This window comes from Prinia subflava, chromosome 1 (assembly GCF_021018805.1).
Source record: "Prinia subflava isolate CZ2003 ecotype Zambia chromosome 1, Cam_Psub_1.2, whole genome shotgun sequence".
NCBI lineage: Eukaryota > Metazoa > Chordata > Aves > Passeriformes > Cisticolidae > Prinia > Prinia subflava.
The window spans coordinates 122,620,637-122,638,199 of NC_086247.1; the positions used below are offsets into that span (position 1 = coordinate 122,620,637).

The 17,563-nt window shown below is 35.7% G+C and overlaps 1 protein-coding gene across 1 annotated transcript in view; it reads right to left on the reverse strand.

Annotated features, from left to right (window-relative positions):
• The window catches only part of SP4 (Sp4 transcription factor), a 31,876-nt gene that overhangs the window by 1,251 nt on the left and 13,062 nt on the right, over window positions 1-17,563 (reverse strand). The window contains exons 4-6 of the mRNA XM_063411010.1: window positions 7,910-8,138; window positions 7,475-7,674; window positions 112-6,371 (exon numbers count right to left, since the gene is read on the reverse strand). Of these exons, the coding sequence (XP_063267080.1) occupies window positions 6,124-6,371; window positions 7,475-7,674; window positions 7,910-8,138 (677 nt within the window). The 3' untranslated portion in view covers window positions 112-6,123. The remainder of the gene's footprint in view (window positions 1-111; window positions 6,372-7,474; window positions 7,675-7,909; window positions 8,139-17,563) is intronic.

Sequence of the window (17,563 nt, forward strand, 5' to 3'; positions counted from 1 at the left end):
ACTCAGGAACTGTCAAGTCCTGAAAGATGTATATGCCCACTTTGCAGACACACACATTACATATCAGTATCAGTTTAAGTTAGAAATTGAGCTGTGAAAGTAAATCAATACCTCATTAAATCACTTTTTTAAAAAATCTGAATGTGTCTAGGTCTATGCAGAGAAGGCTTCACTTGCTACTTGCTTTCAGTAGTTTTAAAAATCATTGAAAACTTTGACAAATGTGTCAACACCAAAAGGTCAGCCAGCTTTGAGATTGGGCTCTTCCTGGAATTTGGTCCAAGACTTTCCTTTAAAATATACACAAATGACACAAAGCTATGCATTTAACTAAAAACAACATAAAAATAAATGCTTAACAGAATTTTAGATCAGCAGCACAAACATTTTTTGATAAACACTCCCTGACCTACAAACTTCTATTTTAAACTCTAGCTTGGACTAAGCTTCCATAATATGTCGGGATGGAACAGAGATCTCATTCAGCTGAAATACTTTCCAAAGGAGTTTTCCAACATAAATATTTAAGAGAAAGTACTTCTTTTGTCTGGTGTATGTGTTTCTGCAATGTGTTTAGCAAGAAGCAAGAGGTTATTCAAATAAAGTACTATAGCACTTGAAAATGCAATGAGAGAGATCTTCATGGCAACATAGGCTAGAATACAGCACAGATGCACAAGGGAACTGATGCAAGAGAGAAAGCAAAAAATTCCAGGTATGATGTAAAAAGTGTATCTGGTAAAGAAATCTCTGAATGTTTATGTTCTCCAATACACTTCAGTTAAGAACAGGTTCTCCTTCCTGGGACAAACTATAAAGGTTGAAACATTTTTTTTTAATTATTTTTTAGAGGTTGTGCTAAAGTATTGTTGTAAAAAATTATTAAATGCTCAAGGCTAGGCATTTTCCAAACACAGAGGTAGAAATGAAAGATATAGCTTTGAATTTGTATATTATGAATCTTACACTGCACATTGCTGCTCATGTAAGGCAAAGAAATGCCTGTGTTCCTGGACCTGGCAATTTAGAAGCAGGCAATTTTTGGTACTTGCTATGAAAACCACTCAACAAACCATAATAAACTGAACCGAAAAATGCACATCACTGCATCCACAGTAGTTGGGCAAAGCACCAACCCACCTGCTTGTGATAACCTCTGGTCATTTTTAGTGAGGGTCTTCTAGAAAAGGTATCTCACTGTCCTTTCTCTCCATGGAAGGTACTCAAGCAAGCAAAGATAGCACATGCCAGCTCTATGTCCCCACAGCACTCCTATTTTCATTGACAAATCTCAGGATATCAGGAAATGATGCAAGTAGCTTTGGGGAAATGAAAAGGATTGGGAAGCAGGGGCATGGAAGGGATTAGGAAGTTCAGTATGAATTAATCCTGATATTTGCTACCTAGCCAGACAGAAAATAAAGCTAGTGGAATGAATATAAAGTGTAACTTTAGATAATTTTAGCAATGCTAGTGAATTTACAGTTGCAGACAGAAATACTTAATTTGGTGTCACACTTCATGCTTCCCAGAGTAGAACAATGACATTTGAAGGACTAAAAGGGTAAAACGTAACATGCACATTCATCCTTACGTCCTTATGCAAGGATTTATTTTCTGACACTGTATAATTGAAATGGTGTAAGCAGAGGACTAGTATCTTACCAGTAATATAGAATTCACTTCATAACACACCAGTGCCACAATACTAAAAAATTGGTCAATAAAGACATATTAGTTGGTCAGATGTCCATTTACTTTGAATTACGACATAGATTGACTTCAGAAATTTGCCATTCAAATAGAGGTTACTGAGACTAACAGGTATTTAATCAAACATATAACAAAGATAATGTATTTTATATCTCAGTAGGAAAGACAATTCTGTTTTGCAGTACAAAGTTAAAAGTCCCAAATTATAAATTCATCTTCTTTTGGAAAATGGAAGAAAGTGGCCTTCTTCTTATGTGTATACATGGTGGCTAGGGACATGTTTTAGTGGTGGGATTTGCAGTGTTAGCTTTTCAGTGGAGCTCAATGATGTTAAAGTCTTTTCCAGCCTATATGATCCTGTGATTCTCTATGTATTTCTTCCTTTGTGAAACAGCATTGCTCGTTCATGGCAAAACTATGGTAAAGTCTACCATACAAATCTTTAGCATTGAAAAAAAATAGTATAACATTATCATTAGCAATTTGGCATACCATGAAAGTTATTTTAGTGTAACACAGTGCAGGAGCCTGTTAACAACTCACTAAGAAAAGCTGAATATATTTTCTATGAGCTGAAGTCAGTACTTTCAGGTTTCCATTTGTTATATTCATTCCCTGTGTGCAATACAGTGATGCTTCTATTATTTATCTCTGTCAAACTGAATTATCGTCCGTTTTCTAAATTTGTATTTTATCTATTCCTTACCTTAGGAAATTTTTCCCTTTGGTCATTCCTTTGGTGTGTTCAGGAACAACCGTAGCTTCCATTGCAAGAGCTGCACAAACCCCACAGAATTCATGCTGAGCTAGAATCTGCTGGTTTAATTCCCCGCTGGGAGTCTGCCAGTTGGGAAACGCTGACCAGCAAGTACAGGTCTTAATTACACAAATCCAGAAGCTGCTGCCAACCTTTCCCCATTGAGAAGCATTTGTTTTCTAGTGTTCTTCTTGATGAACAGATTACCATACAAACATTATTTATTGCTGCTTTATACTGTAAGCAATTAAATGAAGAAACCTTTTAAACTCAAGGGAATTTTAATAGGTTACTTGCAAAATGTTATTGCAGGCAACAACTTGTACATGATTTTAGTTCCAAACCCACCAAAAAATTATACAAATCAGCATTGTAAAAGTGTCAGATTAATGCCTTACAGGCTTTGCTGGCAGAATTAATTTCTAAATTCTAGATGTGGGGAAACATTACTCTCATTTTTTTCCTTTTCCATTTTTTTTTTAGAAAAATTTACAAGTGAAATATTACTACAAAACTTTTTTTTATAAGGAATTTTTGCAAAACATTTACATTTTTACCATCAACTATTTTTCTGTTTCAAAATCATCATGTAGATTTAATACCCTATGCTGCACATCAATTCTTGCGGGATGACAATTCAGTGACATGCATAAAAAAACACCACAAGGCATTAAAATGAAGACTTAAATACAAATATTGTTGCAATAAAACAGTTATAAAATTGAAAAATAGGACCTAAACATCATGCTTACTTAACTTTGACAAATTAACTTTTTCTCCTAGATTACACACTTTTATTACTGCTCTCGTGAAAGAATGTGATAAATAATGACTTAACACCAATTGCTAATGTAATCGGCAACACATACACAAAGCTAACCAAAGAAAGTATATCGTAAGAAAAAAACTATTCTAACACTGGAGTTCTACCATGGTAAATACACTTTGCACTGATAATTACAATAAAGCAAAATTTTTAATGGTGGCAAAGGGAATGAACAGTGAAATGCCATTAAACAAGATACTACTGCACATCTGTGCCCTATTACTTACAACAGCTATATCCCACTGAGTCAAATAAAGGACATTGAAATTTACGATCCTTTTAAGACAGAAAAGTGGATTCAGAATGGTATGCAGAACAGACTGGCAGAATGTTTCTAATTCCAGTGGTAAAATGTGCACCTGCTAACACAAGTTAATGTACTTGAGATGCTATGAAGCCAACCAGATTTAGATTTGGATACATCTATAATAGGGATTCATTGCAGATTAAAAATTACTTCAGTTTCCTATCTGCATACATAAGTATGCAAGAAAAAATTACATATGAAATGGTTGTGCAGAATGCTTGTAACTTCAGTTTACAAAACTGTTAACTTTTAGGAAATATGATATTAACATTAGGAAAGTTCTCCTTTGCATAAAGTAATGTAGAGCACTGATTGTGAAGCATAATGATAAAATATATCTTTGACATTTCATTTCCTTTATAATAAAATTAACAGTTAATACTACCTAATGTTCATCTGTATTAAATGTAACACCTAATTGCTTCTGACGTTTTAAATCCAGATACATCAGTTAAGAGTACTTTAAATAAAATATACAAAACAATGTACAAAACCCAACTAAAATTTAAAGACTCTGTTACAAGTCTAAAAAAGCTTTAAGAAACTTGAAATTTATAACCACAGTGTAAAATTGTTTTTTCTTTAATCTCAAAGCTTTTTATGTAAACTGAAAGTATAAAATACCCTCAGCTTAGTATTTTGCTACAAAGGGCTGGCCTAAAGTGTACACAGTGTAAACAATGGTATTTCTTTTGCTTCAAAAATACAGAAAACACCACAAGATTGATAAATTGTTCAGATGAGAAGTATATGCTCTTTAGGGAATGCACAGGGTACTGTTATGTCTTGCAAACCAACAGCTACCACACACATTCTTCCTTTCATAATTTGTAGGGGAAAAAAACCCATCTTATTCTTCTTGCACTGTACTTCCTTCAGTTACATTAAAAATATTTTGGTGTATAAATCTCCTTAAACACTGATCATGAGAATTTATTAACAAGTGACTGTAGATGTAAAAGGTTATATTTATGCCTAGGGGAAGTAATTAAAAATCCTGAGTGTGAAATATTTGGCCATCTTTCCTCCTTGTACCTTCTGGAATTTTGACATTGAAAATGCAATTTTTGTTGTTGTTTTTTTCCTTTTTTTTTTTTCTTTTTTTTTTTAATTTTTATTTTACATTTCCTCCATATTCACCATCACATCTGAAAATGTAACCAAACCTTTGAAACCGAAAGTCATGTCCTGAAAAGATAATATTTCTCTTCTCTCTTTGTTTTGTGGTTGGAGGGTCAATATAAGACTTGATAGGTAACAGATATTTATTACCAGTGTACATATTATTCTTGAAGAGAAAAAAAGAGATGGTAATATTCAAGGGGAAAGAGAAAATGTTTACTTCTTTTCTAATTAAAATGTGATAGTAATTTTTTCTTTGGCTATTAAGTCAAAGCACAAAGAACTCAGCACATTAACCACAACATAATAAACTAGTATTTACAGAGAGGAGATACTGAACAACACTCAGCTGTCTGATTGATTTCCATGAATTCTAACAAAATTAAAACATTCAAACACCTAAGTTTGAGTTTTTAAGATTGAAGTTATCTATGAGTTAGAAACGGGCCACAGATGTTTTAAAATACAGAATCACAGAACCACAGAACGGTTTGGGTTGGAAAGGACCTCAGAGATCATCTAGTTCCAACCTCCTTGCCATGGGCAGGGAAATACAAAATGAAATGAATTACCAAAAATTGACACATTTTTTTTCATTCTACATAAAGATACCATTACTTTTGTAAATCTTATGTTAATATCTTTCTATGGTTTTATCTTTCCTACTGCTTGCACTAATTCTACGTAACCTAGCTCTCCACACAAAGAGAGGAATTAGAACTCACTGATTGTCATTTATATACACTACTATAATGTAGTAGTCAAAATTAATCTGAGGCCCACCTCAGAATCACTTTGCAGCATGCATCACCCAGCTGCTATTTGAATAATTCCAAAACTTGAGAAAAGATGGCCAAAATTAACAGATGTGTTGTATGGACTGAGAAAAACCCCAAATATATCCACCGTTGCTCATCCTGTATTCTGTTTTGCTGTGCCTTATGGGAAAATGATGCTGTCATGAAAACATAACAAATTTATGTTAAAAACAAAGTGCCTTCATCAAATGGTATTAATCCTAGTCAAGGTCCACCCAGTTTTACACTGACACTATCTGATTTTATAAACACATTACCATACAGTGCTAAAATAGGGGGCAAAGTTCACTTAAAATCATTACAGAATCTACAGAGGTATAACTAAAAAAGTACAGTATGGAACTATTATTCCTCTATCTGTTTATACAGTCATCAATTTGCGCTGTTTGTATTTTTGAAATTTTTGTCTTGTTGCACCGGTGTACACTTCCCATGCTGGCCCTCCAACCTGCAACACTTACAGAAGTCATGACTGAAAATAAAGATTTCCTGTCTGTAATCCACGTTACCAGCCCACTTCCATATCCTGAAAGGTATGTAAACTTAAGTGCAGCACTAGGTGTCCATATAAATGATCCTTTCAGAATTCTTCCATGTTTGTTGAAACGTTAGGGGTTGCTGGGTTTGAATCTTGAGAAATGGCAGCAACAGTGACAATTCTTGGAGAACCAAGAACCTCAGTAACTGAAGAGTCCAGTTCTCCTGAGGTAACAATAGCAAGGGCTGTTCCACCTCCCTTCTTGTTCTGATGAGTTTTGACATGTTTCGAGAGATGGTCACTTCGCATAAACCTTTTAGAACATTCCGGGCACTCAAATCTCTTTTCACCTTTTTAAAAAGAAGAAGAAAACAAGAATGTTACTGAAAGAGACCACTGAATAGTGCTTGATCATCTGAATCTCACCTTAATCTATTCAACATTCAAAGTGTCCTTAAAAAGACACGTTCTCTTTTGCATCTGACTCATCTCCAGGTGTGTTTTGTTCAGTCACAGGCTTCTGGCAACCTACTCTTCACAACTAAACTGTTCTCAACAAGTATTTGCTATGCTGTGATTATCTGATGAGAAGTTTGAATTTCAGGACACCAGCAAATTATCATAAACTTCCATAAACGTACCAGAGCAAGGGAGGTAAAACCACTCAAAGACTCAAACCAAACAACTTGGTAGCATTTTTTATGAATACTTTTGTTATTTAGGTTACAGTGATGGGAAGCAAATTCAGAAACATGAATTCCAATGCTCCATGAAGATGTATGAAATCCACATCAAGAGCGACAAATCCAATTTACCAAGAGGTCCTGTCACTGTTCAAATGTAATTAATGCTTAGACATCAGGTGCTATAAGTTGGGAGAGCTGGGAGAGGGAGGAGGAGACACTCTCCTGGGGCTAAAAGTATGAAGGCTGATAAAATTTTCAGCTTTTAAAAGGCCAACTTTTCCATTCTGAACTGTTTAGAGAATTTGCTTTATCATTTCCCACTTGAAACTCCAGGAAAATTCCCAAGAAGACCAAATCTAGTGTATGTACTAGGTTAATAAACTTCTTAAGGAGTGAGCTAATCCAAGTTGAGGAAACAATAATTCTCCTTGGTCCGTGGCCAATTCTATGTGCCTGACCTAATTTTTTTACATTTAGATCAGACACTAGCTAATGTACATCAGCTACCTATGATGAAATGGTCTTCTTTTTCTAGCCCACATACAAAAAAAAAGGTTGGAACAGATTCCTTTTTATTTATACAATTTCACAGTCAGCCTAAATTAATGAAATCTGGAAACTACCACTTCCTTGTTTTAAAGTTACTTTATTTACATTTAAGGGTAATTTTCAGCTAACTTAATAAGTGAGAACCTTGATACCATTGTTTAACTATGCCACTACAATTCAGACTTGCTGTACTGTGGCTACAGAGAGGGATGACCAACCTGTGTGGGTTCTTCTATGCCTCTGTAACTCATCACTCCTTGTGAATCGCTTGCCACAAAAAATCCAGTTGCAGACAAATGGTCTTTCACCGGTATGCCAGCGCAGATGTGCCCGAAGATGAGATGTCTTGCCATAAACTTTTCCACATCCTTCAATATGGCAGATATGCTGTTTCTTTTTTCCTGGCTCATTGCTGCCTCTAAAGAAGATCATATTTAAACAGCTAAGTAGTTATATTCTAAAACATTACCAGCTATTAGGAGAAACATTTCATGCTAATAGAGGCAATTTTAATCCCCGTCTAAAAAAGCCCACACAAATGTGCTTTCTAATAGAAAGCATTAAAAATCTAGGCAATATAGGACAGTCTCATTCCCAAATGAGGCAAGCTGTGATAAGATGCTTAAATATATACTAACAGAAGTTACATTTACCTTCCTTCTCCCTCTCTGCAATTAGGACATGAGCAGGCAACTCTTCTCAGTCTCTTGCCAGGCTGCACTTCCTGGTCAGAAGCTTGTTGAGCTTGTTGAAGCTGCACTTGTGTTATCTGATCGGGACTAACAGCACCAATTGCTGCATTAGCAATGCCACCTACTGCTACGGTTACAGGAGCTATTGTGGCTTGCTGTACTTTTACTCCATCCTGTCCTTGCTGTTGACCTGTAAAATAAAAATTGTTTGTGCCTTTTATATTAGTCATTTCAATAAGTGAAATGCACAAATAAACTTTATACATTTACATTATGTGGACAAAAATTCACCCAATGTTAAGGGAAGCCACAAACAAAATATTAAATTCAACCATTTCCCAAAGCACTACCTACCTGCTAGATTAATGTAATCTGTAATCTGTAATTTTATTAAAACAGCACAAGACTACAAATTACTGACTGATATTAAGAAAAATTAATTAGTTTAACAAATGTATTCTTTTTCTTAAAAGCTGAGATAAGCAAAATCTTACACAGAAATATTGTTCAGTCAGTTGCCAATTAATATCTTTTTACTAACCTTTGAACTGTATCTGCATTCAGAAAACTACAATCAGCTAATTAAGAAATTGTTTTAAGGCACTTACAGAATTGTCACTTCTCTTACAATCTGTCTTGAATCAACATTGAACCAGAAAGAAATTTTTGAAAGCGAAAGAAACTTAGGGCTAGACTTGAACAAGCTAACATACTAAAGCTTTCTTGAGACTGTTGTTTTGCAGGATTCTCCACTCAGGGATGGAGTAATTCTGGTTAGATGAATAAATGGGGGGACAAGAAGCAATAGCAGCCCTGGGGAAAGAGATCTGGTGTTTGGGTTGATGGCAAGCTGTAGATGAGTCAACAGAGTGCCCTGGCAGCCAAAAGGGCCAGCTGTACCCTGGGGTGCATCCAGCAGAGTGCAGTGAGCCAAGCGAGGGGGAAGTGACTGTGCTGCTCTGCACTGGTGCAGCCCCACCTCGAGCACTCTGTGCTGGTTTGGGTGCCTTAATGTAAGAAGGACATCAGAACTGTTGGTGTGTCCAGAGGAGGAGACCAAGATGATGAGAGGTGTAAGACTTACAAGGAGCAGCTGAGGTCACTTGGTTTGTTCAGCTGGGAGAAGAGAAGGCTGAGGGGTGACCTCCACAAAGTCTACACTTTCCTCAAAGGAGACAGTGGAGGGAGAGGGACTGATCTCCTCTCTCTTCTTTCAGGTGACTAGTCATAAGATATGAGGGAATGGCATGGATCTGCACCAGGGAAGTTCAGGTGGGACATAAGGAAAAGGCTCTTCACTGAGAAGGTGGTTGATCATTAGAACAGCCCCCCAAGGAAGGGATCAAATGAAATTCCAAGACTGACTTGATGAACAAAAATTCACCTTCAGTGCTTAAGTCCATTATCTCACTGGCTTTCTTGATCTAAGAAAACCTAGATTACTGGCTTGATATTAAAGCAAAAGAAACTATTCTGATATAGGTAAGAAGTGTGGTTTCTTGAACAACAAAGTAATATTATGTTTGTTTTAAAAGTTAGTACTATACAGACGTAGAAAATACATAAACTAAATCTGACACAGAGATATTACTTCCAGCTACAATATGACAACACTGAATGCCAGCCCTCCTAGTAACAGGAATGCCACAAAATATAATTAGATGCTGCCATTTTCAAAAATTCACTGCCTTCATACAACTGTGAAATTAAAGGAAATACTATTTCCTTATTTAGAGAGTGTAACAGGCAATCAGAATTCTTTAGAGCGGAATACAGTATTTTAGGACATGAAAGTCCTCAGTATTGAAATATTCATTTGAAACATAGAAATTCCTTGGGGATAACAATTCAGAGATATTTGAATGGGTTTTTAATGACTTTTGTAGCATCCATAACAGACACCACCAATGGGGATAAGAAGAACGCTCTCTCTGAAGCCTAAAGTGCCCGGCTACTGAGGGAGCTGACACACAGCCCAGCGTGGGACAATGACTACTTCGTTCACGTGACTGCTGAGGAGCAATAGATGCTTGCACAGAATATCTTGCATAACACCACGCTACCAGCCAGAGACAAAACCTAGCACACATCACCTAACATCACCACATACGTGCACATAGGTCAGGACTGAAGAACATGATATACAGAGAACCTCCCAAAGTGACTTGTCATCTAAAGGCCACTGCTGGCTACAGGAAATAGAACAAATCTGGTTTCTGCCTAGGTCAGTACTAGGTTATTTTCACCTGAAGCACTGACCAACTTTTTCCCAGTTATCTCCCTTAGTTTATGACTAAGTTGTATCTGATCTGCCTAAATGTGAATAAACATGAATTCCTTATCTTCCTAAGAAGGCCACAAATACTGACAGACACTGAGTGTTTTCAGTTCTCTGAAAAGAACAAGGACAATCCCATAAGAGACAGAGCTAGAACCAGACTTGCTGTTGGACAGACAGTAAAACAAACAAATAAAAAATCTAAAAGGATCCTGGTATCAGCAGCAAAGGAAAAATAATTACAGAAATATATAATAATTACTTAACCTTGAGTGCACAGTCCCCATATGTTTAGGATAGAACCAGGTCTTTCTTTTCAGAATAGCAATGTACTGGAAATATATTTATTTCCCATACTTTAATGGGAAAGAAAAGCACTCATGATAATCCTTGAGGGAGAATATGATAGGGTAAGAAGAGCATTATGATATAAAAGCAAATAGTAATATCCAGTACTTTGGTCTAACAGTGGCTGAAGAGGATACCAGAGCTTCCAAAAAAATGCTAGTCCTGGGGCAACTCCTTGTCAGGCTGTTAAGCTGTTGGAACAGTGACTGAGTGCTGTAAACAGCCACAGTCAAAAAAATGGGCTTTTTTTTTTTTTTTTTCTTAATCTAATGCTTATCCTAATATGATAATACCAACATGATAATGTGATTGCTTGTGATAAAAACCAGTTGTACTTTCTGGTGAGCCAAAGGTAAATTAAAAGGAAGAACTTGCTCAACATGCAGTCTTCTGCAGAGCACAATCTACTTTTTATCTGTTAAACATACACAAGGTGCAAACTCCTTTAATTCACAGAGCAGCACTATAAATGAAGGGTCTGTGAATGGTCACTACAAAAGTTAAAGATACAACAGATATTGTGGCCTACTGCAGCCTCCTATTCTGTTTTCATTATCAGTCACATTTTTGAGTACATTGTTAAGAAAAGTTAATAACTTTTTTATTACAGTCTGTTAGAAGGATGACTCCATTCATGTTACAAAGTCCTACTGGAGCAAAGACGTCCTGAGACCTAATCAGTCTGTGGTCAGAACTCAGTTGAAGTCGATCATTATCTCTTTCTCTCTGATTTTCTTGAATTGATACTAAAGTTTTGATGCAACCTTTCCCTGGGCTGCTGTCTTGAGGTGACTTTATGATGTGGTGTCCTGGGATCCCCATCATCTGTATTTTTGCTCAGAAATGGGCCCTGTAGCTCTAAACAGGCCCAGAGAGAGCAAAGAAGGGGAAGAAGATGCACGCCGTTTATCTGCACAAACTTCATTTTTACTCCCCTGAAATTCTTTTTCTCACAGACTGTGCTGCCTAACAAGGACAGCAAAAGAAAAATAAAGTTCTCAGAGTGCTCTTCGAATTTGCAGCCCTGCAGCTGAGAAGAAAAACCAGAGAGTCTTTCTTTATTTTTAAACTAGCGTCTAGTTCATCAGCCAAAAAGTTATCTCTAGACTGTGGCTTCTTCAGAGGAACTGTTCAACTCTGCTCTGGTCCAGAAAACCAACACCAAGAACCCATTCCAGCAAACCTCAGCATGGAGAGGCCCATGCTGCGCCCCCCTTGGACGCTGACTTGTCAGCTCCTAACTCAAAATGAGCCATACCTACAAAAAAACCCTTTAGACTCTGAATCTCTAAATTTACTATCTCCTGAGAGCAACAAGGAGTTTTGTTCATTTTTTCATGTCTGTGAGTACTTTGCTCATTAAATAAATAGTTTTTTCCACTTCTCTCAAAGAAAATCTACCTCGTGAACTGGCTGGGGGAGGTGCCACTTAAATCTGCTTTCTAAAGAGACCCCTTCAAAAGTTTCCTCCCTAAATTTACCCTACACCAAGACAGCTGCCAAAACAAGGCTTTTCAAGCAAGATATGAATGGAGGCACTTGAACCCTGAGGAGGATCACTCCTTTTCTCATCCCATGATTACTGGTTAATATTCAGGATATAATGACCAATCCCCATTTATAGAGAAGCCTATTCAGCATTTCTAAAAATCCAATCTATTTTGCTGATTCCATATGAACCAACTTTCACTGTCCAAGTAATGCGATGATCAACTACACAAGGGTCTTCTGACACTTCTTCGGAATATCAAGTACCACTGCTGACACACACTTTACCTTTCTGAACTTTCCTTCTTCCATATGAGGACAGGGCATACCTTGAAATACAGGATACACACTACTGAGCTACAACCTTAATCTATTTATTAGACATAATACAGTGACACATTTGAGTAGAAATTCACAATAACCATAAAAATGACAATAAAAATACAAAGAGGACAATGCTGAGTAAGGCTGCTCAGGCAGACAATTACATTCCCCACATGGTTTCAGTTTAACAGTAATTAGATGACTACTCTTTAGATAGCATTAACTAGTTATAACATCTTCTAATGTGCATGTTGAGTTTTCTTCTTTAAATTGATCTCATGGAGTCACTATTTTAAACTCCCTTCTCTTGAATTCCACTTACTAAATTCAGAACAGAAGGTTCTGAAGCTCTCAAAATATCATACAAATTGCCTTATTTGAAGAACCAGGCCAGAAAATTCAATAAGCAAATCTCATCTTTTGAGGTAAAAGAGTAACTGAACAAAGTACACACACATGATAAATATTCTTTGTCAGAGATTTACAAATCTATAAGAAAACATTAAATAATGTAATTACTGGACTTGATTTTGTTTTGAACTGAGAGAGCACTCCAACAAGCTAGCACACTAGTAATACAAAGGGTAGAAATGTACCTATTCTCATTTTAAAGCTGTTAAACATAGAAGTCTTTGTTCTTTGCGAATAATAGGAGTGTGTTTTAGACCAGTTTAAATATCTTTTCTCCTGAAGAAAAATCAGAAAATTTTCATAAAACAACTGACAGAACATGCCCAAAATCTCAAAGTGAGTCTGTTATGGTCTTGAGTTGTATGGGATGTTTACTTAAACTACATACTATAATTCTATAGATCACTAGGGGCTTTAACTTTTATATCACTTGCACTTTTTAAAAAGGAAGAAAAATAAACAGAATATGAAGGGAAGATACGAGAATTTAATCATTTCTTGAACTTCTTAAATCACCTCTACCAAAGAAAAGATACTGAGAAAACTTAATATTGATATGAGTTTGTCAACAGCCTACAAAATTAAATTAGGCAAACTTCTAAAAGCTCAAAACAGAGAGGATTTTTCAATTGAGAGCATCTAGGTCTAAATTGGCTTCTTTTTTAAAAAAAACACAAACAACCAACCAAACCCAATAAATGAACCTGCTTACTCTAAAAACAGGTCGTTGAAATAATGTTATCCATACAGGAACAGAATAATTTTTTAACACTTTCTAGATGGAGAAAAAAAGGTTTATTAAAAATATTCCTTTCAATGTCTTACTAGAAACATTAAATGCTATTTAAAGCCCTCCAAAAATGCTGCTATAGCCAGGAGATCACTTGAAATTGCTTCTTCCTGACATACTCCAAACCGCAAGACCTGATATCACTACACTTCACCATTCATAATCAAACTCTTCAGTAACAATAGCTCTCATGCTTCAGCACAGGTTTCAGAAAGAGATCTGAACAAATCACTACACGAGGGAACAAAGTCACACTTCAGTTCATCTGTTTTATTCTGTATGAGCTGTGAAAGCAGTCACTGCACACTGACACCTGCTTTTGGAACACAGAAAGTTTTCTCAAGTTCCCATGATTTCTTTAATAATGATTTCTGAAACTGTGAAATATCTTGATTAAAAAAAATTATAGCTGAACTTATGTATGTCTGAGCTTTATTGTACATACTGTCAGGATATAAAATTAAGTTACAACCAAATGTTACAAAATAACATTGATATAAAATAACATTGATACTTAATTGCATTTCATTTCCTCTCAGGCCTAAGTTCTCTCTTTCTATTGGGTAGTAATCATTTATTTGACCATAAGACAAAATGCATACAGCAAGGATATCTGATACAGTATTTACTTGACAAATCAACTGCAACAGAGTTCACTTTTTGCAATATTACAAATATGTTTGTTACTAAATAGAATTTTTTAAGCTTCTTAAATAAAAGAACCTGCATGATCTTAGGCACTAATGTTTCCCATTTAAGCCATTAAGTAAATGGCTTACTTATTAACATAATACAGGATGATCAAGAAAAATGACTGCACATCCTTTATTCTTCAGCATCACTTGCTCAGCTTTCCAATTTTGCAGTAAAACTGCATCTTTGCCAGTAAAACTCACATATACTTTCCCATACATGAGTTTTTAATACATTCATGCAAGAAAATTTAACAATCTTAAGTAATTACTACGAAACCAAATAATCACATACACATATCAATCACATTTTCAGTTAAAATTAATTTGCAAAATCATAACAGCACTTGAATGATTTAAGACAGCTAATGCATGGTACCTAAAATGCAGTTTTGTACAGAGTGATTGACTGCTGGTTATTAGGCTTGGTCATCCATTCTAAGTCAAACCAAGCTTCCTTTTACCACCTGCTTTCCTACTCTTGTTCACCTGAAGGAGCATGAAAGGCATGAAAGACTACTCTCTGACATAGTTAGGGCAGAAAGGAAAGAGAAGGACTTAACTTTATTGATCTACAGAAATCATGGGAGTAAAGCATTGGATCTCAGAAAGAAGAGAAATTTAAGACTAAGAAAAGGATACTTCTATGTTCTGGTACACAGTTCCTCAGAAAAAAACCCTGTGTATTTCCTGTTGCTGTTGTACAACCAATGTTTGGCAGCCAAAAGATGAGAGCATCAATGACAGAGTTACCTCAGTAGGGCGCATCTTACTGCAAAATCTGAGAAACACTTTGCGAAATGTACTTAGAGCCACAGGGGCTAATGCTGCAAAAAGAAAATTTGTTCAACTGCGTATTCTAGAAAGCAAAGAGAAGGTTGCATTAGAATCCATAATTGAATGCAGATTAATACAAGACAGCCTGCAGAGTTCCAAAGCTCTACAGGCATCAGAGCTGATGCAGCAACTCACCCATTAACAACTCTGACACAAAGCAATGGGAAAAAAAGAAGTTTCTCATCTTCACTTGCCCTGCATACACCAGGTACTGTAAGCTTGAAAACATCCTTTAATATTCTTTTTCCACAAAGACATACACATAATTTATACTAAGATAATATCTATATACTTCATATATTTATTTATAATACAGTATACTTATAAGAACATATCTATATATTATTGATTAAGATATAGCCAAGATTTGAATAGTATGTGACAATATAGATAGAGATCCTCAATTTTTTTTAAAAAAAAACATCTACTATGAAGGAGGTCTCATGCTGAAAAAAATGCACAAATCATATTTAAAAATTGCATATATGTAAAGACAACACTGAATTCGAATATTTACACCTAAGATGATGAGGCACGCTGACAATTCTGCTCTTTCTTCTAAGCAGTGATTAATAAAGATTTATGAAGAAATAATATGTGACAAAAGAATTCCTCAGAACAGAAACTGCAAGTACTGATACAAGGGACCTACACGTTCTGTAAAGAAGATCAGTTTGGAGTAAGAAGAGGAACTGGATTCACCCACCTACTACAAGGGTCATCAGAAATTACAGCATTGTGTCCAGACACTACTACAAGCAGAAAGTTTCCAGTGCAAACTGTGGCATCAAACAGACATCTGTCTTTTCTACCTCCTACAGGGGCACTGCAGCAAGTTGCTATCTTTTGTCCATAGCTAACTTTGTCGAGATTTGTAAGACCTCTTCTTCATGATCTTTTCAAGTCTCAGTGTGTTAAAAAATTACTGAACAGCATAATAACTACATTTAACTTCTGTTGAAAGTACCACTTCAGGAGTTAAACTTAAGGCAATAAAGTTTGAGGGATTTAAGCATGTTACAAAACATGAAATTTGTTTCCATTAGTGCAAGAATCATATTGGCTACAGGAAATCAAACCACTGCCCCAAAAATTTCACCAAGTTACTTTAATGATTTTTCAAAAACATAAGGCTTTACCCAAGTGCTTCAGGACAACCTGAGGGCACTTCAGTACTTTGAGCCAGACAATAAGTTTTCCCAGCTGGTAGGACCTTTCATTAAACTGAAAGCAAGTTTACTTTTTATTACTTTAATAAGTAATAAAGTAATAAATATAAGAAAGAGATATCACAAATATAACACAAAAAGACCATAACAATATAAAAATCAATCACAGTGCTAGAATTTCACAAAATTTATTCTTGAACAACAAACTGGTGGTTTCAGTTAAAGCAAGGCAATGTCTCTGGTTGTTTTGGATACTGTGACTTCAAATGAAAAAAAAATGTCAATTTATTAAGTATTCTAAAGAAGGACATGGAATTAGAAAAGTAACTTGTGTTATACTAACGAAAAGAGACCCTCCCAAAAATCCTTGATTTTCATCATTATTGAATAAATAGTCAAAAAGAAAAGTATATTTAGGGTGAGTGTCTACGAACAGTTCTCTGCAGATGAACACAAGTAGTTTCCTGCATGCTGAAACTTAGAGCAACAGCTGAAAACCCAAGCACCAGCAGTGCTGCAATGTATCAGACACATTGCATGCAAATCAGTAGCAGATGTTAGAAATTAAGATTCTTAGATTTACTTTTATGGACCATCTCCCTCTCCACCATCCCCTTGCCCCAATTCTCAGACTATTCTACAGACTATTCTACAGTTTATAGCCACAACAGAATGTGGCCCAGTTCTTTCCTTTAATTCTTCCCCCTAACTCTTAAACAGAGGCATGGCTAGAAAGAGACCTGTAGACTGTCATTTCCACAGTCTGACTGGAGAAGCTCAATACCTGACAAACTGAAACAAAACAAAAATCAAGTGCCTATCTTACACACTTCTGCCATATGGCAACAAAACCACACACTCACAAAGTGTCATTTCCTGCATCTCCACACAATTCATGAGTACTGCCATGCAGTAGTAATATCTGAGTCTTGAAAAGACAGAAGTAGGCTAACATGAAAAAATATAAGCTAAGGTTCCAGTATTCTACTTGGATTTGGGGAGATAGGGCAGGGAGCTTTACTGAGTGGGCATTATGGGATTTTTACTATGCTTTAGTTGGCTTACATATTTTACACTTGACTAGAAGGTTCACGAATTTCCTTGAAGTAAATATTTTGGCTATAAGGAATGTTATGTTGATCAAGATAAAAGTAAATGTACAAAAAAAAAAAAAAAAGAGGTGATTAAAAGGAATTTTAAAGATATTATCAGGAAAAAAACCCATAATTCATAAAACATTTTTAAAGATATTAAGATCTTTAAAGCAAGACCAGACTT